General features: G+C 47.6%; 1 protein-coding gene across 1 annotated transcript in view; it reads left to right on the plus strand.

Annotated features, from left to right (window-relative positions):
• Window positions 1-17,925: 17,925 nt before the first annotated feature.
• Window positions 17,926-26,143, plus strand: part of LOC147092050 (putative G protein-coupled receptor 139) — a 44,772-nt gene continuing 36,554 nt past the window's right edge. Inside the window, exon 1 of the mRNA XM_085975790.1 lies at window positions 17,926-18,185. Within this exon, the coding sequence (XP_085831916.1) occupies window positions 18,047-18,185 (139 nt within the window). The 5' untranslated portion in view covers window positions 17,926-18,046. The remainder of the gene's footprint in view (window positions 18,186-26,143) is intronic.

Raw genomic sequence — 26,143 nt, forward strand, 5'->3', positions numbered from 1 at the left:
GCAGAGGGCATGTGACCGAGAGAAGCAAGGCAGTGAGTTTAGTTTCAGTTTCGTTCTAGATGCATCACAAGCTTCGTGTCTCCTGTAAAAGCTGTATAAAAGAGTTGAACAGACTTTGATTAAAAGACATCTTCTTTCATAAATGTCTCGTCATGGAACCCACAAAGAAATCAATACCGACCAATTCACCCTTTTCTAACGAGGTCCCATTTAGCCAGTGGTATTCACAGGAAATGAGCAGGCTGAGGAAATGTCCAAACCTTTGGCCATAGATTTAGGATCCCTGCATACCACGTGGGAGGGTAACCAAAAGACCGTCGAGGTGGCCAAGCAGGGGGCATGGGAAGGAGAGTTCTGCGATCCTTGTAGAGCAGGCCCGGTAGCCACAATCCATGACAAGGGAGGCACACAATTGGTAACTTTGGCCCCAGACCTAAAGCAGGTCCAAGCCCCTTAAGATGCCTGTCCCGGTAAGGAGAAAGAATGGGGAGTCCATTGAAGGCCCGTTCAGGGCAGCGGACGAGACCTTAAAGCAAGCTGCTAGTTACATTAATCAGTGCAAATTGTTTAAGCCCGAGAAAAGAGAACAGCCAGTTGGGGCAAGGTCTGAGGATGGAAATCCTCAGCCTGCAGTGGGAGAAAGTTCACAGACTGCACAGACAGGCACAGTGGCGTGTTTAAGGGGAGAGTCCATCCCGCCCACCATTGGGACACTCCCACACTCGTCTGGGATTCAGATGAGGTAGGACCCGATGCCAAAGACCCCACCCCTGACCCAGGTTTAGAGGAGGAGGGACCTGAGGGCGAAGACCCCGCCCCTGACCCAGGATTAGAGGAGGAGGGACCCCAGGGCGAAGACCCCGCCCCTGACACAACTTTAGATGAGGTGGGACCTGAGGGTGAGGACCTTCAGCCTAAAGCATCAGGCTGCGTAGTGTTGCCTACCCCTAGCGCATGTTCATGAGAGGTAAAGCCTGAGGATGAAAATCTCCAGCCAGCGGTAGTGGTAAGTGCACAGACCGCACAGGAGTGGGCAGTGGCTTGTGTTAAAGGCCCAGCAGCCAGAACAACCCCATCAGCCAAAGTCCTTGGAAGATCCCCGCGAACGCCACAACCAAAGGAACCGTGGTCACCGACTCCCCCGTTTAAAGGGACAGCCTCCCGAGTCAGAGGACAATCTAAAGACAGAGGTTCCCAGCCAGCAGCCACAGGCTGTGAGGGATCGAAAATAAAGGACAGTGCAGCCACACCGAAGGGAGCGGTGTGCCGCAGCCCGAACAGGGTTTAGGCTGGCTGCCTGGAGACCGGCGTCGGATGTACATAGTTTACATAATTTAAGTGTGATATTGTTAAGTTTGGGTGTTTAGTTTAAGTTTAAACGCGTTGATTGTTGGTTTAAATAGTATTGTTGTAAAAGTGTTTATATTGAGTCGAGGTCGCAAGACTTTACTATGTTTCACCCAAGCCAGAGAATCTCTCGGGACCTGGCTAAATGTTCTTGTATCTAAAATCAAATCATATCAAATCAACTTTTATTTTCATTGTTAGTGCACAGGTGCAGTACAACGAAATGTAGGCCAAGCCAAGCCAGAGAATCTCTCGGGACCTGGCAATATGTTCTTGTATCTCTTTGCTGGAAAGGATTTCAGGATGAAGGGGGGCGCACTCCCACTCGCCCTGATAGGAATGAGCACTGGGAGGCGAGGTGACATGGAGGACTCCCACATTTATGGGTGCTCAGGAGAGACAGCACCAGTTGTGACTGCCGGGGGTGGCGAATGAGGCGTGGAGGAGCTCGCCATCTATTCCCATGAGGGATAATGGGCAGGGTGGCTGGGATCTAATTCCACCCAGTACATAGCCAGACCGGGTTAAACTACGGGGAGGCCTACGGGGAGGCCTCCCTCCCATGCCCCAGCATACAGGTGGTGGCCACACGCGTTGGGGTCACTGAGGGGAAACGCATGTGCCTGACTTGCAGAGGACAGATTCCCCTGGGAAGGTGGTGGTGGCTCTGAAAGCTGAGCAAGGAGATGAGGGACCATACAGGTGACTGGGTACGACTGGGGAACGACACCTACCGGACGGTCACAAGGACCCAAGGGGGGACTAGAGTGTGCTGGGATAAGTGGTGGGAGTCGGAACAAGGAATTTATGTCTGCATGTGGGGCTCACAAAGGGCCTGTCCGACGGGCATATCCATCATCTTCTCCGCATCATTGCAGGATAAAGAGAAGGGGGTGGAATGGGATTCCCACCTACATACCTGCACAGTCCCGCATTTCCCAGTCCCAGTTAAAGCCACTGAGCTAGTGGCACACGCCCGAAAGGTCCCTGCCCAAGACCCAGGCAGCAAGGACACACAGAGTGGGGTGCCCTGCCATCACCAAGGGACCAGGGAATGAGCTGGTACTAGTGCCGACTGAAAAGGTGCTATACCAGCGGGTACACTACATGGTAGCTTCCATGATCCTGAATCTTACCGAGGTACAATTACCTGAGTGGTGCCCCAAAGATACAGAACAGCTATATCAGGCCCTGTCAGAAGAAATGTTTAGGAAATTTTACGAGTTTAATTTTGCCAATGTAAACAAAGCAGAACTGTACACCACACACAATGAGTATTTTGGTAATGTGGGGAGACAAAGAAGCGGAGCCTAGACTGATGTTTCACAGCGTTTAACACCGGGCGCTCTGTTATCAACAGACTGGATGACATAGAGTTGCAGACACAGATAAACTGTCTAAAAACACAATTGAGGAAGATCCCAATGGATTAAAATAAGGTAGTAGGCTCAGAGATACACGAGGACCAGGCCATAATGGTCCATTTAAAAGAGATAACAGCCGAGCTGGAAAGACACGCCAAGACTGTAAATGCCCTCATAAGAGAGGACAGAAATGTTTCAGATCAGGCTGCACAGAACCAGGCGTGTGTACTGTACGGGGCATGGTTGCTGGGCGAGGGCCGCAGTAATCTGGAGGATTTAAAACATGGTTTGGTCCCCTCCTGGATCAGCAAAAAACACCTCGCAGCCCTCCACCCGTTTGAGAATGCATTAAGCCCGTGTCAACTCCGGCTAGCGTCTGAGGCCTACATTTTCCCAGTAGATTGTGGACATTCAAATCATACTATCATGAGTATAGTAGTAAGGATGCCGGTCATGGGTGGGATGGACAGGCCCGCGCCAGTATACAGGCTAGAGAATATTGGAGTCATTCAAGGGGGTGCACACATCCGTTTCACAGCGGTCCCACCTTATGTCATAAAGTGGGAGCACGCTATGACAGGTACTGACCTCTCGGGGTGCCGGAACCGGGGAGCACACATAATACTGTGTCCCGAGCACTTGAACGCCTATTCAAAACCACAGTGCGGGTTTAAAGCTGCTGGCACAAAACCTATAAACTGTACCATGGAGGTAATGGCACAAGAACATGTTCCCCCACAGGTAGCATATATAGGAGGTGGGACATATTGTATCACCACAGGTGCGCCCCGATACCAGTATGGACAGCATAGCTGGTGTCTGGTATGTGACAGCAGTTTCTGCTTTAAACCCGAGGCAGAAGTTCGAGTGGCGCAGGAACTGATTGGCCCCATTCCTGAACCCTCCACTGCTCACCTCACTCTAAAAGAGTATTTCACCAACCTGCAAAAATATGTAGCAGATTTCGGCTACGATATCCCCCCTCTCCCAGAAAACCTTACCAAAATACTAAAAGCTGTAATAGTCTCACAGAAATATTTCTACAGTCTGCCGCAGAAGACGGCAGAGATAGGGGCCAAAATATTGGATATTGTGGTTCCACCCTGGTGGGACATTTTTGACAACATAGAGTTCCCTTCATAGATTAGACTGGCTTCCCACATCCTCGTGATTTTCCAGCTGGGAATAGTATTGTACCAAGTGTGCACTCAGTGCAAGGTGTAAGGCCAGATACTAGAATCCCGAAACCAAAGGACCTGGAAGGAGCACTATGTTAAGGTGGAGGGAGATAAACCTGTTTGAATCTTCTATTTTGTATTTCAGAATAAATATTCTTTTTTTAGTGTTTTGTTTCGATAAAGGCTTTCGACGTGTTATTTTAATAAAGATGTATGTGTACCAAGTGGTGCAGTGGTGTTGGACCCCCTGCATGCTTGGATGTGTGTAAGCGACTGTATTCTGCCTATGTATGCTAATGTACACTACATTTTTATAGAATGGGAAATGCATGTTTCATGGGATCATATATAGGTAATTACAGCGGAAGATTTACTATGGAGGGACGGACATTTTGCTCACCTTGACAGGATGATACTTAAAGCGAGTTTAGTATCAACACGGGGGAGTGTAGGGTTCTCAAAATTCCCACATTCCCCAAAAGTTATTGATAAAGGTACCCTGCATGGACAAGTAATTAATAAGGGTACCCAAAAGAAAATGGCTTCTGAAACCTCATGACAGACACCTGCAGGAATTTTAAAGGACAAGGCCCTGCAAAAGGCAGGCCCATTCAAATCCTGAAACGAAACCTAACATGCATGGAACTGAGTGGAAGACTTTGTCATTTTCTAAAGCCAGACAGCTAGGTAAACACAGAATATGCATTCTTCATCTTGGAAACAGATCAACTCAGGATAGACCTAATGTTGAGGCAATTAACTTTCTGCATAAATAATCGGTAACAGCTTCAAATTAGCTACCAAAGCAGGGAAAGACGATTACCTTTCATAAATGACGAACAGCCAGGATATTGAAGCCATTAATCAAGGAAAAAACCACCCCAAAAACAGTTAAAGTGGATGACTGTAATCACTTTAGACGAGCCCGCCAAAATTAAAGAAATAACTAACCTGATTTGGCGCACAGGGGTGAAGAACCGGGTAAAATTATAGGCCCACCGGTAGCTAAGTGTCTCTCGCTCTTGTGCTGGCTCGCTCTTGCCTCTCTCAACACCGGGGACACCCATTACAACACTGGGGGCCAAACGCGGGAAGGAGAACGGGACCCGACTCAATGCATACAAGACACAGAGGGCAGCAAGTGGGCAGGCGAGATGAGATGAACGGCAAGGCCGATAAGCAGAGAAGTGCAGCATAAAGAAGTGTGTGGGTCAAGCGGGCATTATAAGCTGGCATTCGAAGCGTGGGTAGTAAAATCAAAGTAAACAGACAACTGAGCCCCAACTGCAACAAAACCGTCAGCGAACAAATCACCACCAGAAGAACAACCATTCCTGCAAGGTGAAGTACCCAACAAAAGAACTTACTCTAAAGAAGGAAAAAGGAGGGGTACTTCGCACAGACAACTCCATCGCCACGCCCTGGGACCACGTGACAACGGCAGGCCCAAGGACAACAAGCGCAAACCCCAAAACCACAACCGGCTTGATTGACAGGTTTTGAACCATCAAAAAGGAACCGCATTGATGAGCATAAATCCCTGGCCCCTCCTAGCTAAATCTAGTTAGGTATTGGGGGTGGGACAAGGTTAGGGGGATTATTAATCTGTTTGTTTCCCTCGATGTGCCGTGTGTTCCCCATTCCCAAATAGGTGTTCTTTTTTATATGACTGTAATTATTCTAGTAATCTTCAGTGTTGTGAGCATATTGCTGTGCCTTTAATAAAATTACGGTTTTCTTGTACCAAACCAGTTGCCTACGCTAATTCTGTATCGCCGCCTGTACCTAAGTCCGGTGTCTAGAACCCAGGGATGTGGGAACGATTGGAACCGCTCAGAGACAGTCAGGGGCAGATCTGACTGGGTACACGGTACCACCCTACAGTATATATATAGGGAGAGAAAGAGAGAGATAGAGGAGGAACGAAAGAGAGAGAGAAGAGGCGAGAGGGAGAGACAAACAGCGAAAAGGCTGAGATTCAGAGGCAGAAAGAGAGACAGAGAGGGAGATCGGGGGAGTCCGGGGTTGATTGATAGAGACAAACAGGGAGACAGAGACAGAGTGAAGCATAGAGACAAAGAGAGAACGGGAAATGGGAGACAGAGAGAAATAGATGCTGAGAGAGACAGAGGCAGAGAAAGAGAGAGAAAATGAGAAAGAGGGGAGAGAGACACACTCACACAGCGTGAACAAATGAAAGAGGGAGAATGAGAGCCTGAGAGAGGGAGATTGTGAGGAAGACACAGAGAGAGACGGAAAAGAGCAGAGAGAGAGCCAGAGAATGGGGAGAGACTAAGAGGAGAGGAGCAAGCGACATTGAAAGATAGAGAGACAGTGAGACTAGAGATAGAGAGAGCAACACAGAGAGAGGCAGCGACAGACAGAGTGCCTAAAACACATTCCGAGAGTGAGAGGCAGATAGGGAGAGGGAAAACATAGGGAAGGGAGAGAAAGAAGGACCTAGACAGAGAGAGGGACAGAGAGAGGGACAGAGAGAGGGAGAGAGAGGGCGAGAGAGAGAGACACAGCGACAGAGAGAGCGGGGCTATAAAAGAGAAAAGGATTAACATACAAAGAGAGAAAGAGAGAGTGGGAACGGGGGTGAAAAGAGAGACAAGGTGAAACAAACAGAGTGGGAGAGACAAAGGGTGATTCATAGCGAGAGACAGGGGCAGAAACAGAGAGATGGACAGTGATAGTTTGGAGAGGGCGAGAGACAAAGAGCAAGAAAGAAAGGGAGTGATAGACAGAGAGAGCAAGAGAAGCAAATAATGAGATAGGCAGAGGGAGGAAGAGAGAAAAAAAGTGCAAGAAAATGGGAGATAAAGATGTTACCAGAGAATAGAAACATAGAATGGTTACAACACAGAAGGAGGCCATTCGGCCGGTCGAGCCCGTGCCGTCTCTTTGCAAGAGCACTTCAGCGAGTCCCACTCTCCCGCACTTTACCCTCAGCCCTGCAATTGTTTCCTTCAGTAACTTAGCCAATTACATTTTGAAAGTCATTATTTAATCTGCCTCCACCACCCTTTCAGGCCGTGCATTCCACTTCAAAACCAATTGCTGTATAAACAAGGATTTCCTCATGTCGCCTGTGGAACTGCTGCCAATTACCTTAAATCTCTGCCCTCTGATTCTCTACCCTTCCACTAATGGGACCAGTTTCTCTCTATCTCGCTTTCTCAACCTGCCCTGCCACCTTTAGCGATTTGTGTCCATATGCCCCCAGGTCTCTCTGTTCCTGCACCCCTTTAGAATCGTACCTTCAGTTTATATTGCGCCTCCTCGTTCTTCCTACCAAAATGTATCGCTTCGCACTTGTCTGCATTAAAATTTATCTGCCTGGTGTCTGTTCATTTCACCAGCCTGTCTATGTCCTCGGGAGGTCTATCCCTATCCGCCTCTCTGATCGCTATACCTCCAAGTTTTGTGACATCCACAAATTTTGAAAGAGTGCCCTGTCCACCGAAGTCCATAACATTAATATATATCAAGGAAAGCTGTGGTCTGCGTACCGGCCCCTGGGGAATACCAATGTATACCTTCCTACAGACCGAAATAACACCGTTCACCACGACACTTTGTTGCCTGTCACTTTGCCAATTCCGTATCCATGCTGCCACTACCCCTTTTATTCCATGGGCTTCGGCTTTGCTGCAAGCCTGTTATGCGGCACTTTATCAAATGCCTATTGGAAGTCCATGTAGGCCACATCAACCGCATTACCCTTATCAACCTTCCCTGTTACCTCCTCAGAAAATGCAAACAATTTGGTTAAACATGATTAGCCATGAAGAAATTCGTGCTAGGTTCCCTTAATTAATCCACACTTGTCCAAGTAACTGTTAATCTTTTCCCCGATTATCGTTTTGAAAAGCTTCACTACCATCGAGGTTAAACTGGCTTGTCCTTCCGCCCCTTTTTGAACAAGTGTGTAACATTTGCAATTCTCCAGCAGTCTGGCACCAGCCCCGTACTCGAGGAGGATTGGAAGTTTATGGCCACAGTACATCCGCAACTTCCATCTTTACTGCCTTCAGCATCCTAGGATGATTCCGTCCGGTCCTGGTGACTTATCTACTTTAAGTACAGCCTGCCTTTCTAACAGCTGATTTTATCAATTTTTATTCCATCCAATATCTCAATTGCCTCCTCTTTCACTGTGAGAATAGGGAGAGGAAAACAGAAATGGGAGAGAGAGGTAGACGCAGCGAGAGACACACAGAGTAATAGAGACAGAGAGATAGAGAGATACAGAGTGGGACAGTGAGAGACACAGAGTAATAGAGACAGAGAGATAGAGAGATACAGAGTGGGACAGAGAGACACACAGTGTAATAGAGACAGAGAGATAGAGAGATACAGAGTGGGACAGAGAGAGACACACAGTGTAATAGAGACAGAGAGATAGAGAGATACAGAGTGGGACAGAGAGAGACACACAGAGTAATAGAGACAGAGAGATAGAGAGATACAGAGTGGGACAGAGAGACACACAGAGTAATAGAGACAGAGAGATAGAGAGATACAGAGTGGGACAGTGAGAGACACACAGAGTAATAGATACAGAGAGATAGAGAGATACGGAGTGGGACAGAGAGAGACACACAGAGTAATAGAGACAGAGAGATAGAGAGATACAGAGTGGGACAGAGAGACACACACAGAGTAATAGAGACAGAGAGATAGAGAGATACAGAGTGGGACAGAGAGAGACACACAGAGTAATAGAGACAGAGAGATAGAGAGATACAGAGTGGGACAGAGAGACACACAGTGTAATAGAGACAGAGAGATAGAGAGATACAGAGTGGGACAGTGAGAGACACACAGAGTAATAGAGACAGAGAGATAGAGAGATACAGAGTGGGACAGTGCGAGAGACACACAGTGTAATAGAGACAGAGAGATAGAGAGATACAGAGTGGAACAGAGAGAGACACACAGAGTAATCGATACAGAGAGATAGAGAGATACAGAATGGGACAGAGAGACACACAGAGTAATAGAGACAGAGAGATAGAGAGATACAGAGTGGGACAGAGAGAGACACACAGAGTAATAGATACAGAGAGATAGAGAGATACAGAGTGGGACAGAGAGAGACACAGAGTGTAATAGAGACAGAGAGATAGAGAGATACAGAGTGGGACAGAGAGAGACACACAGAGTAATAGAGACAGAGAGTTAGAGAGATACAGAGTGGGACAGAGAGACACACAGTGTAATAGAGACAGAGAGATAGAGAGATACAGAGTGGGACAGAGAGACACACAGTGTAATAGATACAGAGAGATAGGGAGACACAGAGTGAGTGAGGGACACACAGAGTAATAGATACAGAGAGATAGAGAGACACAGAGTGGGACAGAGAGCGGCTGTGAAAAAAACTACAGAGAAAGTGAGAGAGACAGCGAGTGAGTGAGAGAGAGACACAGAGTAATAGAGACAGAGAGATAGAGAGATACAGAGTGTGCGAGCGACACACAGTGTAATAGATACAGAGAGATAGAGAGATACAGAGTGACACAGAGAGAGGCTGTGAAAAAAACTACAGAGAAAGTGAGAGAGACAGCGAGTGAGTGAGAGAGAGACACAAAGTGAGTGAGAGAGACAGACAGAGTAATAGATACAGAGAGATAGAGAGATACAGAGTGGGACAGTGAGAGGCTGTGAAAAAAACTACAGAGAAAGTGAGAGAGACAGCGAGTGAGTGAGAGAGAGACACAAAGTGCGTGAGAGAGACAGACAGAGTAATAGAGACAGAGAGATAGAGAGATACAGAGTGGGACAGAGAGCAGCTGTGAAAAAAACTACAGAGAAAGTGAGAGAGACAGCGAGTGAGTGAGAGAGAGACACAGAGTGAGTGAGAGCGAAAGATTGAGTGAGAGGGACAGAGATTGAGTGAGAGAGACATTGGGTGAGTTTGAGAGACAGAATGAGTGAGAGAGAGGCACAGAGTGAGTGAGAGAGACAGCGAGTGAGTGAGAGAGAGACACAGAGTGAGTGAGAGCGAAAGATTGAGTGAAAGGGACAGAGAGTGAGTGAGAGAGACATTGGGTGAGTTTGAGAGACAGAATGAGTGAGAGAGAGGCACAGAGTGAGTGAGAGAGACAGCGAGTGAGTGAGTGAGAGAAACAGAGTGAGTGAAAGGGGCAGAGAGTGAGTGAGAGAGACAGAGGCCGAGACTAAGTGAGTGGGCGCGACAGAACGGAAGGAAGATGGACAGAGTCACAGAAATAGAGAGATAGATGGAGATAGAGAGAAGAGAGATAATAGCTGTAGACAGGGAGAGAGAGAGGTGGTAACAGACATAGAGGAGAGACAGATGGAAATAGACCGATGTGATATTATTAGATAGATAGAGGGTGAGACAGAGATGGAAGGCAGATCGACAAACGCAGACAAACACGGAGCGAGAAGCAGATTATAGACAGAGGTAGATGTGTTTCCCTCTTGGTTCTGTAAATTTCTGTGTGCTGTGGGTCCTTTGAGCTATTAATGATCCTTTGAGATAATGTGCTTTATTACTGGGTGTGATCCCTGATTTTTTATCTTCAAAAATGGCACAGAACTGAGCTGTTGCCAGCTAAACAATATCAACTTGTTGGAACGACAGCAGAGTTATTTCCAGAAGAAAGTGGATTAATTTAAATATACTGCGATGAGCGAAGCAGGAATGATACCTCAACACTGATCTGACAGAGAGACTGAATCAAACCATTCCAAGGAGGGACACCACTGAGATTTTGGGGAGGCAATGATAATTGGGAAATGCCCAGGGTCCATCATGGCCTGCGTTGAGATAGCCTGATCTCACACCCGCTGTGGTACTGAGGCCCCCAATAGACACTCAGAGCAGGAGAGGCCCAGGCTCCATCCCCGGCCTTTGCTTAGTGAGCTGATTTCACAACCGCTGTGGCACTGAGCCCCACACACGCACACACACACAGAATGGGACCTTTTAGAGCGAGCTTTGCTTTACATCTCGCCAAAGCTGTATCTGCCCTGGGCGAGTATCAGGGGGCAATGTAGAGGGAGCTTAACTCTGTATCTAACCCCGTGCTGTACCTGCCCAGGGAGTGTTTGATGGGCCAGTGTAGAGGGAGTTTTACTCTCTATTTAACCCGTGCTGTACCTGCCCTGGCAGTGTTTGATGGGAAAGTGTAGAGGGAGCTTTACTCTGTATCTAACCCGAGCTGTTACTAACTGGGAGTGTTTGATGGGAAAGTTTAGAGGGAGCTTTACTCTATATCTAACCCGAGCTGTAACTACCTGGGAGTGTTTGATGGGACTGTGTAGAGGGAGCTTTACACTGTACGTAAACCTGTGCTGTACTTTCCAGAGTAGCAGTTTAAATTAAGATAAGTGTCATTCCCCACGCATCACATTCCAGAGCATTAATCTGAAACAGTGTTTGTGTTTGTCAGTCCTGATATTACAAAGCTCCTTCTGTTCACCCTGTAAGATTATGTTTCTCGGTTGGGTCCATGTTCCTCAGCCAGTTCATTCATGGGTCACTGCTGAGTCATAGAGTCATCGAGTTATACAGCACAGAAAGAGGTCCTTCAGCTCATCGTTCCACGCCGGCCATCAAGCCCTGTCTATTCTAATCCCATTTTCCCGCACTTACCCCAAAGATTTGTATACTTTGGCGTTTAAAGTTCTGATCTAAATGCTTCTTGAATGTTGCGAGGGTACCTGCATCTACCACCCTTTCAGGCAGTGTTCCAGATCCCAAACACCCTGTGGGTGAAAAAGTTTTTCCTCAAATCCCCTCTAAACCTTCTGCCTCATGCCTTGAATCTATGTCCCCTGGTTATTGACCCCTCTACTAAGGGAAAAGTTCCTTTCTATCAATCCTATCTATGACCCTCAAAATTTTGTACACTTCAACCGGTCCCTCCTCAGCCTTCTCTGCTCTAAGGAAAACAACCCCAGCCTCTCCAATCTCTCTTCCTTGCTGAACCGCTCCTGTCCAGGTAAGATCCTGGTGAATCTCCTCTTCACCCACTCCAATGCAATCACATCCTTCCTATAGTGTGGCGACCAGCACTGCACACAGTATTCCAGCTGTGGCCTAACTAGCGTTTTGTACAGTTCCATCATAACCTCCCTGCTCTTATATTCTATGCCTCGGCAATAATCTCCAGTTTAATACCCTTTTATATTGCGTGCTATCTGGAGAATATTCCAGCTTCACTTGTCTCTCCACATAAATTAAGTCCTTCAACCTTTGTCTCATTGTAGTAAATCTCCTCTGTGCCCACGCCAAGGCCTTGACATCCTTCCTAATGTGTACTGCCGAGAATTGGACACAACACACCAGCCGAGGCCTAACCAGTGATTTATAAAGTTTCAGCATTACTTCTTTGCTCTTGTTCTCTGCCCCTACTGACAAAGTTAAGGATCCCATGTGTTTTTTTAATAATCTTGTCAACTTGTCCTGCCATCTTCAAAGGCTTGTGTACGTAAACTCCCAGGTGTCTCTTTTCCTGCTTGATACAATTGTACAGTTTAAATTATATTGCCTCCTCATTTTCCTCACAGATTTACCCTTCACTCCTCTCTGCATTAAACTTCAGCGTTTTTGTTTAAATTTGTATTAATTCATGGGATGTGCCATGGCTGGCTTGGCCAGCATTTCCTGCACATCCCTCATTGCCCTTGAGAAGGTGCCATTGAGCCGCCTCCTTGAACCGCTGCAGTCCGTGAGGCGACGTTTCTCCCACAGTGCTGTTACAAGTGGAGTTGTAGGATTTTGACCCAGCGACGATGAAGGAACGGCGGTATGCTTCCAAATAAGGAAGTTGTGTGACTTTGAGGGTAACTTGGAGGTGCTTTGTTTGCATGCGCCTGCTGCCCTTGTCTTTCTACGTGATAGAGGTCGCGGGTTTGGGAGGTGCTGTCGAAGATGTCTTGGCGAGTTGCTGCAGTGCATCTTGTAGATGGTAAACACTGCAGCCAATGTGCACCGGCGGTGGAAGCAGTGAACGTTTAAGGTGGTTGATGTGTTGCCAATCAAGCCAGCTGCTTTGTACTGGATGATGTCGAGCATATTGAGTGTTTTTGGAGCTGCACTCATCCAGAAACCTGGAGAGTATTCCATGACACTCCTGACTTTTGCCTTGTAGATGATGGAAAGGCTTTGGGGTGTCAGGGGCTGAGATAATCGCTGAAGAATACCCAGGCTCTGACCTGCTTTTTTAGACACAATTTTTACGTTGCTGGTCCCGGTCCAGTTAAGCTTCTGGTGAAAGGTGACCCTTAGAATACTGATGGTGAGGAATTTCGCGATGATATTGCCATTGACTGACACAGGGAGGTGGCTCTTTTTGGAGATCGTCTTTGCCTGGCACGTCTGTGGTGCGATGGCTACTTGCCACCATTCAGCCCACGCCTGAAAGTCGTCCTTGCTGCATGCGGGCATGGACTGCTTCATTATCTGCGAAGTTTTGAATGGAAGTGAACACTGATATTGTAATTGAACTAGCCCTTGCCTGACCATACGTTGGAGGGAAGGTCATTGATGAAGCAACTGAAGTTGGTTGAGCCTAGGACCCTAACCTGAGCAACTACTGCAGCGATGCTTTGGGGCTGACAATATTGACTTGCAACAAATACAAGCCATCTTAATTTGTGGTTGGTATGACTCCAGCCAATGGAGAGTTGTCCCCCTCATTCCAATTGTTTCAATTTTAAGAGGTATCCTTGATGCCGCACTTGTTCAAATGCTGTCCTGGATGTCGAGGGCAGTCACTCTCACCTCAGCTCTCGAATTCTGCTCTTTTTCCATGTTTCGACCAAGGCTGTAGTGAAGTCTCCAGCCGAGTGCTCCTGGCTGTACGCTAAATCAGCATCGGTCAGTAGATTATTGCTGCGTAAGTAACACATAATAGCACCGTCGACGACACCTTTCAATGCTTTGCTCATTTCACCAGATTGTCTATGTCCTCCTGAAGTCTACTACAATCCCACTCAGTGTTTACTACATTACCAAGGTTCGTGTGATTTGCAAATGTTCAAGTTATGCCCTTTATATTTATATGCTAGCTGAAGTGCCCGGTGGTGCCGAGGGTCTTTTGAGGGCATGTTGTTGTTGGAAGAGAGAGAGAGAGCGACTGGGGGGAAGAGAGAGAGCGACTGGGGGGAAGAGAGCGAGCTACTGGGGGGAAGAGAGAGATCGACTCGAGGGGAGAGAGAGAGCGACTGGGGGGAAGAGAGAGAGCGACTGGGGTGAAGAGAGAGAGCGACTGGTGGGGAAGAGAGAGAGCGACTGTGGGGAAGAGAGAGAACGACTGGGGGTAAGAGAGAGAGCGACTGGGGGGAAGGGGGGAACGGGGAGGCGGGGGAGGAAAGGAGGAGGGGGTGGGAAGGGGGAGGGGGAAGGAAAGGGGGAGGGGAGGGTTGGAGGAAAGGGGAGGGGGAGGAAAGGGAGAGGGGAGGGTGGGAGGGGAGGAGGAGAGGAAAGGGGGCACGGTGAGGGGAGTGGGGAGGAAAGGGGGAGGGGTGAGGAAAGGGGAGGGGTTTGGAAAGGGGGAGGGGTGGAGGAAACAGGGAGGGGGGTAGGAAAGGGGGAGGGATGGAGGAAAGGGGGAGGGGGAAGGAAAGGGGGAGGGGGAGAGGGGGAGGAAAGGGGGAGGTGGAGGGTGGGAGGAAAGGGGGTAGGGGGAGGAAAGGGGGAGGTGAAGCGGGGAGGAATGGGGGAGGCGGAGCGGGGAGGAAAGGGGAAGGGGGAGGAAAGGGGAGGGGGAGGAAAGGGGGAGGAAAGGGGGAAGGGGGGAAGAAGGCGGAGCGGGGAATGAGGGGGAGGGGGAGAAGGGGGAAGAAGGGGGAGGTGGTAGAAGTGGGGGAAGAAGGGGGGGGAAGAAGGGGGCAGGGTGGAAGAAGGAGGAGGGGGAGAAGGTGGAGAGGGGAAGAAGGGGGAGGGGGAGAGGGGGAGGGGGGAGAGGGGGAGGGGGAGTGGCGGAAGAAGGGGAGGGGGGAAGAAGGGGGAGGGGGGAGGGGGGAAGAAGGGGGAGGGGGAGAGGGGGTAGAAGAGGGGGGGAGGTGTAGGAAGGGGGAGGGTTGAGGGGAGGAAGAAGGGGGAGGGGGGAGGGGGAAGAAGGGGGAGGGGGGAAAAGGGGGGAAGAAGGGGGAGGGGGGAGGGGAAGAAGGGGGAGGGGGGAAGAAGGGGGAGGGGGAAGGAGGGGGAGGGGCGGAGAAGGGGGAGTGGGGGAAGGGGGATGGGGAAGAAGGGCGAGGGGGGAAGAAGGGGGAGGGTATAAGTAGTGGGAGGGGGGAGAGGGGTGAGGGGGAAGCAGGGGGAGGTGGGAAGAAGGGGGAATGGGAAGAAGGGGGAGGGGGAATAAGGGGGAGCGGGGAGGGGGGAAGAAGGGGGAGGGGGAGGGTGGAAGAAGGGGGAGGGTGGAGGGGGGAAGAAGGGGGAGCGGGGAGGCGGGAAGAAGGGGGAGGGGGAGGGGCTGAAGAAGGGGGAGGGGGAGGAAGGGGGAGGGGGAGGGGGAGGAAGGGGGATGGGGGATTGGGGAAGAAGGGGGAGGGGAGGAAGGGGGACGGCTAAGGGTGGAAGAATGTGGAGGGTGGGAGGGGGACGAAGGGGGATGGGGGAGGCGGGAAAAAGGTAGATGGGGGAGGGGGTAAGAAGGGGGAGGGGGAGGGGGAAGAAGGGGGAGGGGGGAGGAGGGGGGAGGGGGAGGGGGAGGAAGGGGGATGGGGGAGTGGGGAAGAAGGGGGAGGGGAAGAAGGGGGCGGGTGTGGGTGGAAGAATGTGGAGGGTGGGAGGGGGATGAAGGGGGATGGGGGAGGCGGGAGAAAGGTAGAGGGGGAGGGGGAAAGAAGGGTGAGGGGGGAAGAAGGCGGAGGGGGGAGGGGGAAGAAGGGGAGTGGGGGAGGGGGGAAGAAGCGGGAGGAGGGGAGGTTGGATGAATGGGGAGCGGGGGAGGGGAGAAGAAAGGGGAGGAGGGGGGAAGAAGGGGGAAGAGGGGGGAGGAGGGAAGAAGCGGGAGGGAGGGGTGGAAGGAGGGGGAGGTGGTAAGGAGGGGAGAGGGGGAGAGGTTGGGAGGGGGGAGAGGGGGGCGAGGGGAGCGCCCTGTCAGCCCGAGACCCCCCACCCGCCCCCCCTGAGCCACGGCCCCCGCCTCCCCGAACCCCGCCCCCCGATCTCCCGATTCCCGCCCCTCGATATCCCGCGGCCCGATCTCCCAAGCCCCGCCCCCGATCTCCCGAGACCCGGTCTCCCGAGCCCCGCCCCCCGATCTCCCGAAGCCTGATCTCCTGAGCCCCGCCTCCCGCCCGCCCTAGCCCCGATCTCCCGAGGCCCGATCTCCCGAGCACCGCCCCCCGATCTCCCGACCCCGCCCCCCCATCTCCCGATGCTCGCCCCCCTCCGATCTCCCGAGGCCTGATCTCCCGAGCCCCGCCCCCCCCGAGCCCCGATCTGCCGAACCCCGATCTCCCGAGCCCCGCTCCCCACCCAAGCCGGCTTCAGGAGCGGAGAGAGGCCACCGCGCAACCTACCGCGTGAGGCCCGGACGGACTCAAGTCGCGTGTGCTGACGCCTACCCCACCCGCCTTTACTAAGATGGCAGCGGTGGCGATGCTCGGCTCAGGACCGCCCCTCCAGCCTTCACAAAGATGGCAGTCATCACGAGCCGCTTGCTGAGCGTGATGGGAGGTGCCTAGCTCGGGCGTGGCTGGGCAACAGAGGCCCAGGCTTACAGGCCTGGAAAAACGGTGAAAGGTAGGAAAATTCTAGATGTTAGAGAAAAGATTTACAAATAAATTAACTTTTTTAAAAAAAAATTTGTGTTTTAAATGCAACTTTTTTTTTGGTGGAAATGTAGATTTGAAAAGAAACCCGCAGAAAGTGGGAAAAAGAAATGAAGAGTTTGGAATCAAGATGGCGGCCACTCGCCTCGGTTCAGAATGATAAGGCCCGCCCACACATGCACCGATTGCTCAACCGTCAGGTCACTGAAATGTAGGGTTGATCAATTAGCACGTCACTCAACTGTAGGGTGGCCCGCCCACACACACAATGAACCCGCCCCCACTCGATGCAAATGAGCGGATAATGAGCATAATTTTGAATGTTTTTTCGATGCCATCGGCAACATTTTTGTCCGACCGTCAGCACAATTTTTGTCTGAGCAAAAAGTAAATACGCCTACATGAGTCACCTAATGATGAGCTTTCTTTTGATATTACACATGTACGCTCTATAACTTTTCATTTTATAGCCGGACAGAGAGACAGACAGAGAGACAGGCAGAGAGACAGACATAGAGACAGACAGAGAGACAAATCCTTTTATATATATCGATACGTTAATGTTTAATATTTATCAAAATGATCAGCGATCCGAATAGCGACCCCTGGGTGACATCACTGCATAATTCCCTCCAAGCTGAACAAAAAGCATTTACCACTGCTCTTTGGTTTCTGTCTCTTAGCCAATGTCAGAACCGCACTGTTACTGTCCCTTTGGTGCTAACAAGTTTATTCAAAGGCACTTTGTAAAATGTGTTTTAAAATTCCATGTAAACAACGTCAACCACATTATGCTCATCAGCTCTCTCCATTACTTAATCAAAGAACTCAATCAAAATGATCGGGAATAAGACCTCTAGAAGATTCCCCACCACTGACCTTTGCCTGACTGGCCTGTAGTTGCAGGGTTTACCGCTCTCTCCTTTCTTAACAGTAGCAATTTTTGCAACCCTACAAGCCTCTGGCCGCACTCCCATATCCAATGAGGACTGAAAGGTTCCGGCCAGATCTTGCTCAATTTCACCATTCCTTCCCTCAGCAACCCTCATATATCCTATCCAGACAGAAGAAATGTTCTACTTTACTGTGTTACAAAACGTGCAGGATTGAAAGGGGTTAACTGAAGTTGTTTGTTCAGTGACTGTAATTCATATCAGTCTCCACGGGTTAACTGAAGCTGTTTGTTCAGTGACTGTATTTAATGTCATTCTCCATGACCCTTAATTGCATCAGAGCAGGGTTCCCCTCTTTTATTAATAAGGGGCTCCTTTCATTTTGTTATCCCATAGTGTCAGTGAGAGCATCACCTCTGGCACTAACAGGGATCAGTGTGCTGCTCAACAGAGAGTGAGTCGGTATCTGAGAACAGTCGATTGGAATGTTACAACAATGGGCAAGAGTTTCTCCTGGGCGTTTGACTTTCTTTCTACATATTATGATTATCTATCATTAGCAAATAAGATCTATTACGGGCTTATGACAATTGAATGCATTTACTATCCACTCCTTGCTGTTGTTGGTGTACCTGGTAAGTCTCTCTATCCTGTTTTATTTGTCTAAACCTTGATTAACTGCATTACTGTTCTTGCCTTGTACTCTCCCCTCCTTGCTGCGAATATTGTTCCTGGTAAGTCTCTGTATCCAGCTATTAACTTTGCCTACTTTATTACAATTCTCATAAGTTACTCTCTCGTCCTTGCTGCTGTTGTTGTTCCTGTTACTTCTCCACATCCATCAATTAGATAGGTACACCACGTCTCTCTGTATTGCTGTGTTTGTCATTTAAATTTGGGAAGACTAAAGCCATTGTCTTCGGTCCTTGTCACAAACTCCCTTTTTTATCTGCCAGTTCATTTCCCCTTCCAGAACAATGCCTGAAGATGAACCAGACTGTTCGAAACGTTGGCATTCTCATTGACCTGAGCTGAGTTCCGACCTCATATTCTCTGAAACATCAGTCCTGCCTACTACAACCTCCATAATATCGACAGTCTCAGTCCCTCCTCAGCCTATCTGCTGCATAAATCCTCACCCGTGCCTTGGTTAAATTCCAACATGGCTATTCCAATACTCTCCTGGCTGGCCTCCCAGTTACAAGCCTCCATAAGCAAGAGCTCATCCACAACTCTGCAGCCCACATCCTACCATGTCCCGTTCACCATCACCCTTTTGCTCGCTGAGCAGCATTTGCTCCCGATCGGGAAATGCCTCGTTCTGAATATTCACAACCATCAGATCAATTCCCACCATGGCCTCACCCCTCCAATTAGTCCCATTCCCCAGTTCTTTTTCTATAGTCCTCCAAATTGTTACCTCTCAAGTATTTTTTTAAATTAATTTCTTCACATCTGTACCTCTCCCAGTCATTCTGTCTTTTTTTTCTTTCTCTCTGTCACTCACTCTCCCTATTCTATCTATCTGTCTCGTGCTCATACAAAGATCGAATGGTACAGCACAGAAGGAGGACATTCGGCCAAACATTTCCATGCCATCTCTTTCAATGAGCTGTATTATCAGTCCTACTCTTTAGCCAGAGCCCTGTAAAAAATGTTCCTCTTCGCTAATTATTCAATTCGCTTTCGAAAGTTACTATTGAATCTACTTCCACCACGTTCTCAGACAGTGCATTTCAGATCGCAACAATTCACTGTGTAAAGTAACTTCTCCTCATCTCTACTCTGGGTCTTTTGCCTACTACCTTAAATCTGTAACCTCTGGTTACCCACCATTCTGCCACTGGAATAAAATAGATTTATGTAATCTTTCAAATCCAATCAAAATTTAGGTTATCTATATTAAATCTCCCCTTATGTAGAAGGACAAAGATAGATCAGGTGTAAAAGTTTTCAATTGTGGAAAGACCAATTTTAAGAAGCTGAGATGTCATTTAGCAAAAGTGAACTGGAAAAATATACTTGAAGGTAAATCAGTGTCAGAGCAATGGGAGGCATTCAAGGAGGAGATAGTAAGGGTTCACTGCCAGTATGTTCCCACAAAGAAAATAGGAAAGGAAAGACTTGCATTTATATAATGCCTTTCACGACCACCGGACGTCTCAAATCGCGTTACAGCCAATGAAGTACATTTGACGTGGAGTCACTGTTGCAATGTGGGAAATGCGGCAGCCAATTTGCACACAGCAAGGTCCAACAAACACCAATGAGATAATGACCAGATTATCTGATTTTTTACGGTGATTGAGAGTAAATTATTGGCCAGGACACCGGGGCTAACTCCCCTGCTCTTCTTCGATATAGTGCCATGGGGTATTTTACATCCACCTGAGAATGCAGAAGTTGCCTTTGTATACCATCTCATCTGAAGGCCGGCACCTCAGACAGCGCACACTCAGCAATGTACTGGAGTGTCAGCCTAGATTTAAGTACTCAGGTCACTGGAGTGGCATTTGAACCCACAGCATTGTGACTCAGGGGTGAGTGTGCTACCCACTTAGCCACAGGTGACAAAAAGGATGGGACTGGACACTCAAATCTAGAGCCCACTGGATGTCAAGAAGCATACAGGGAAACATACGTGAAATAAGGGAATCCTTTGACAGAGACTGAGAGCTCACTTATACAGAAAGCCTTGAGGTGTATAGAAAGAGCAGGGGTTGCATACGATTACATAGGATACACGGTGCAGAGACAGGCCATTTGTCCAAATTAACTCAGCTGGAGATCAAGCTGCACTCGAGACTCCTCCCGTGTTCCTCGTCTAATTCTATCAATACAACAATCTATGTCCTTCTCCCTCATAAGTTTATCTAACCGCCCCTTAGCAGGATCCGTACTATTCACTTCAACCTCTCCCTGTGGTAGCGAGTTCCATATTCTCCTCCCTCTCTGGGTAAATAAGTTAATTCTGAATTCCCTATTTGATTTCTTGGTGACTGTCATATATTGATGACTTCCAGTTTTGATCTTCCACAAAAGTGGAAACAATCTCTGTTTCTACTCTATCAAAACCTTTCATGATTTTAAAGACTTCATTTAGGTCACCACTCAGCCTTTTCTGTTCAAGAGAAAGGATACACAGGCTGTTCATCCTTTCATGATAGGTGTCCCCTCGCATTTCTTGTATCATCTTTGTAAATCTGCTCTGCACCCTCTCACGTGCCTCTATATTATTTTAATTATTATAGCGACAAAAGTTGCACAGAGTAGTCCAAGTGTGGTCTAACCAAGTCCTTACCAAGGTTCGATAGAAGTTTAGCAGAACTTCCCTACTTTTCAATGCTATCCATCTACAAATAAACCCTAGTGCATGGTTTGCTTTTTGTATGGATTTGTTGAACTCTGTCGATAATTTTCAGTGATGTGTGTATTTGTGCTCCTAGGGCAGCATGGTGGCATAGTGGTTAGCACTGTTGCCTCACAGCGCCAGGGACCCGGGTTCAAATCCAGCCTCGGGTGACTGTCTGTGTGGAGTTTGCACATTCTCCCCGTGTTTGCGTGGGTTTCCTCCGGGTGCTCCGGTTTCCTCCCACAGTCCAAAGATGTGCGGGTTAGGTTGATTGGCCATGATTAAAATTGGCCCTTAGTGTTAGGGGGGATTACATACGTGGGGTTACGGGGTTATGGGGATAGGGCTTGGGTGGGATGGCTGTCGGTGTAGGGACCGGGTGCTAGGGTTTGGATGATCAGCCATGATCTCGTTGAATGGCAGAGCAGGCTCGAAGGGCCGAATGGCCTACTCCTGCTCCTATCTTCTATGTTTCTATGTTAGATCCCTTTGCTCCTCTACCCCTTTATAGATTTATATTTTCCAAGTAATATGTAACCTCGCTATTAGTCTTATCAAAATATAATACATCACATTTATCTGTGGTAAATTTAATTTGCTCATTCTATAACGATTCTGCAAGTTTTTAATGTGTTCTTGTAATTTGTTGCAGTGCTCCTCAGTATTGGCCATCCCCTCCAATTGGGTGTCGTCCACAAATTTAATAATTGTGTTTTTGATTCCAATGTCTAAATCGTTAATATAAATTTTGAACAACAGTGGTCCCAGCACTTATCCTTGTAGATCACCACTACCCACCTTCTGCCTCTCTGAATTGCTACGCTTTACCCCACTCTGTGTTTCAGTCTTGAATCCAGCTAGCTATCCATTCTGCTACTTGTCCCCTGATTCCGCATTCCCTGACCTAATTTATTAGACCCTTATGGGATAGTGTATCAAAAGCCTTGTGAAAATCTAGATAGATTACATCTACTGCGTTACCGTTGTCTACTCTCTCTGTTACCTCTTCAAGAAATTCAACTAGATTGGTTAAGCAAGACTTTTCCTTTTGAAATCCATGCTGAGTATTTCTAGATGTTCTTCTATTTTCTCCTTTAGTCGCGTTTCCATTATTGTTCCTACCACCGATTTAATCTGACTGGTCTATAGTTCCATGGACATGGTCTATCTCCCTTCATTGATAAAAGTGTTACGTTAGCTATCCGCCCATCCTCTGGCACTACACCTTTTTCTAACGAATTATTAAATGTGTGTTGTGATGCCTCTACTATCTTTTCCCTAGATTCTCTTAAAATGCGTGGATGTAATCCATCAACACCAGGAGTTTTATGCCCTTTGATTTTGATCAGTTTATTTAGTATATCTCTTCATTTTAATTTAATTACAGTTAACTCATTACTAACCTCATATTCCAATGTCGTCTCCACCTGTTCTACCTACCTGGTAAATACTGAAGCAAATGAATTATTTAAAATCACTGCCAATTCTATATTGCTGCCTGTGATATTATCCTCTCCATCGCTTACTGGCCCTATTCCAAACCTGACCTTCCTTTTTTATTGATATACCTGTAAAATATTTTAATACTTTCTTTTATGTTCCTTGATAATTTAATTCCATAGTTCGTGGTTGCCTTCCTAATTGTTTTTTGAATTCTCCTCTAATCCCTTCATGTTCTACCTTATCATATTCTCCCCTGTTGTCCATGTACTTAATGTATGCCACATTCCATGTGTTCAATTTTTCCCTTATGTCTTTATTCATTCACGGTGACTCTTGAGTGTTTATCTTGTTCTTGTTCATAAGCAGAATATATTTTTCTGGATTCTATTGAATACTCATTTAAATGTTTCCCATTGCTGTTGTAAGTCACTGTTTGCCAATGTTGTCCTTTTAATTTCCAAGTGCTACTCTCAGCCCCTCAAAATCAGCAGTTGTCTAACCTATTACCTTGCACTTTGTCATCATTATGTCCTTCTCAATTATTATCTTAAAGCATATTATATTATGGTCAATATTGCCTCGATGTTCCGCTTATCTGTTCTGGCACATTCTCCATTACTACATCCAATAGTGACACATCACTTGTTGGGCTTTTTAAATGTTGTTTTCGAAAGGAATCTTGTACACATTGTAGGAACTCCATGCCCTTATCCCCTTTACCTGCCTCAATTGTCCAAATAATATCTTGGTATTTGAAATACCCCATGATTATTATTCTAGATTTTTTACTAATTTCCCTAATCTGTCTGCATATGTATTCCTCCAACTCTCTTCCACTATTAGGTGGACTGTTGACTACACTATTAATGTGACTGATCCTTTCCTGTCTTCCATCTCTATCCACATGAATTCTATTTATGTCTTGCTGAGAGCTGCATCACTTTTTTCTACTGCCATTATGATATTTCTAATAAGTAGAGCTACACCACCTCCACTTACTCCCTCTCTCTATAATTTCTGAATGCCTTATACACTGCAATGCTTACTTTCCAGTCATGATTTTTCAGTAGCCATGTCTCAATGAAAGCAAAGAGAGGGAATGAAAATATATTAACAAGTTGAAACAAGGAAAATCCAAAGATCTTTTATAAATACATAACAAGCAAGATGATAACTAAGGAAAGAGTATGGCCTTTTGGAGACCAAAAACGTAACCTGTGTGTGGAGGCAGAAGACATGGGTAAAAAATTAAAAGCCCATGGGATCCAAGGAAAGTGGCAAGTTGGATCCAATATTGGCTCTGTGGCAGGATGCAAAGGGTAATGGTCGACGGGTAGTTGTATGACTGGAAGGATGTTTCCAGTGGGGATCTACAGGGCTCAGAACCAGGTCCCTTGCTTTTTGTGGTATACGTCAATGATATGGACCTCCATGTAGGGGGCATGATTAAAGAGTTTGCAGATGATTCAAAAATTGGTCATAAGAATATAAGAAATAGGAGCAGGAGTTGGCCAATCGGCCCCTCGAGCCTGCTCCACCATTCAATAAGATGATGGCTGATCTGATCCTAACCTCAAATCTTCTATCACTCTCCATCCCAACCGAACCCATGTGATCTCCCGGGAGAGGTGAAAAACCAGATAAAAAACCGAATGGCCAATTTGGGAGAAAAAATCTGGGAAATTCCTCTCCGACCCATCTAGGCGATCGAAACTCATCCAGGAGATCACTCTGTCCCTATATTTTCTACAGTACTTACCTTCTGCAAAGGCGATCTCCACCCCAGCCAGGAACAGGAATAAAACCATCTCCTGAAATCTAACACAGAATTAGAACACAAGAAGTAGGAGCAGAACCAGGCTACACGGCCCCTGGGCCCGCTCCACTACCCACAGGGCCATGACCACTCCGAACCTAGACTCATGTCCAATTTCCTGCCTGCTCCCCGTAACCCTTAATTCCCTTTACTTCGAGGAAACTATCTATTTCTGTTTTAAATATATTTAATGATGTAGCTTCCACAGCTTTCTGGAGCAGCAAATTCCACAAACCTACCACCCTCTGAGTGAAGAAGTTACTCCTCATCTCAGTTTTGAAAGAGCAGCCCCTTATTCTAAGATTATGCCCCCTAGTTCTAGTTTCACCCATCATTGGGAACATCCTCACCGCATCCACCCGATCAAGCACCTTCACAATCTTATATGTTTCACTCAGATTGCCTCTCATGCTTTTGAACTCCAATGAGTAGAGTCGCAATCTACTCAACCTCTGCTCATATAACCACCCCCTCATCCCCTGGATTAACCGGGTGAACCTTCTTTGTACTGACTCGAGAGCAAGTATGCCTTTTCTTAAGTATTATTCTGCCCTTGCAGCGCGTTCCTATGCAGAGCTAGACAGGTAGCTAACAACTTGATATCTTCCCATAAAAATCACAAGGCTTGACTTTTCTTGTAAACTTTACCGAAAGATTCTTATTGTGAAACTGAAATACAATACAGAAATGGAAGCACACATTAGTATACAAGCACATAACTGATATGCATACACAAATTTAGGTACGCCTGAGCAACACAGTACATTTGGCATGCAACTTACCAAACATGTGGAAACACAGCTTACTGTGAATATACATTTAGCAAGCTGGAAGGCATTCTCTTTAAATTAGCCCTGAACATAGTGCATCAAAATACAGCTACAAGTTAACCAGCTGGACAGAGAGCGAGCACTTCATGGCTAGCTGTGTAAGTTTGCTTACAAAGAAAAGTTACAAACTAAACATTTTCTGCAAAATATAGTGTACACTAATCATCTATAACATTCTCAAGTACTTACAGACAAATGGTGTCCAAGGCTGGACCGTGACAACAATATAACTTCCCAGACCCTGTGTGGCTGCAGGTCTGTGATATACAGTAGTTTACTTTACTGCACTTTACTGTGCTTTACTGCAGTTTACTGCGCTTTACCGCACTTTACTGCGCTTTACGGCACATGCCAGGTACCAAATATCCACTAGGTGGCTGCACACAATGGAAACCGACCCAAATTACTCAAACCACTGAATTAACTGGAAAACTAACATTAATTCCTAAAGGAAGGCAGCACACTCCCCGCTTGGTACCACTACAGATACAAAATAAAACCTAAAGAAAACGTCCTTTGGCTTCAAACATACTCAGAATCCTTTCGCTAGGTTTCTTCAGAAAGGAGGACTACGATCTCGGAGACTGGCCTCAGAAACACTTTGGCAGTCCCCTCGTTGACAATCTTCACCTCCACCTTCCGGCCTTCTTGTCCCTGCTCGGCAGAGTTTTGACAACCAGTCCCACTGGCCATTCATTTCTGTGTGCTTGGCTGTCTTTCAGCAAGACAACATCTCCCACTTTGACATTTGGCTTGTCTTCTGTCCATTTCCTACGGCTCTGTAGGGTGGACAAATACTCTCCTCTCCATCTCTTCCAAAAAGTGTCTGTAAGACACTGGACTTGCTTCCACTGCTTCCCGTGCAGCTCAGCCATGTCGAAGTTTCCAGAGGGGGCTGAAATAGCACTCACCTTTGGAGTCAGGAGCATCGCTGGGGTGAGGACTGCAGGCATGTCTGGGTCAGTGGACACCGGCACCAGGGGTCTTGCATTCATGATCGCCATGACTTCAGCCATGAGAGTGCTCAAGACGTCGTGTGTGAGACGAGTAGATCCCGTCCGAAGCAGCATAGCACCCAGAATACGCCTGGCAACACCGATGAGCCTCTCCCATGAACCACCCATGTGGGATGAATGCGGTGGGTTAAACACC

The sequence above is a fragment of the Somniosus microcephalus genome, unplaced genomic scaffold (genome assembly GCF_052327205.1).
Source record: "Somniosus microcephalus isolate GS21.2 unplaced genomic scaffold, FLI_Smic_1.0 unresolved_chr2, whole genome shotgun sequence".
Lineage (NCBI taxonomy): Eukaryota > Metazoa > Chordata > Chondrichthyes > Squaliformes > Somniosidae > Somniosus > Somniosus microcephalus.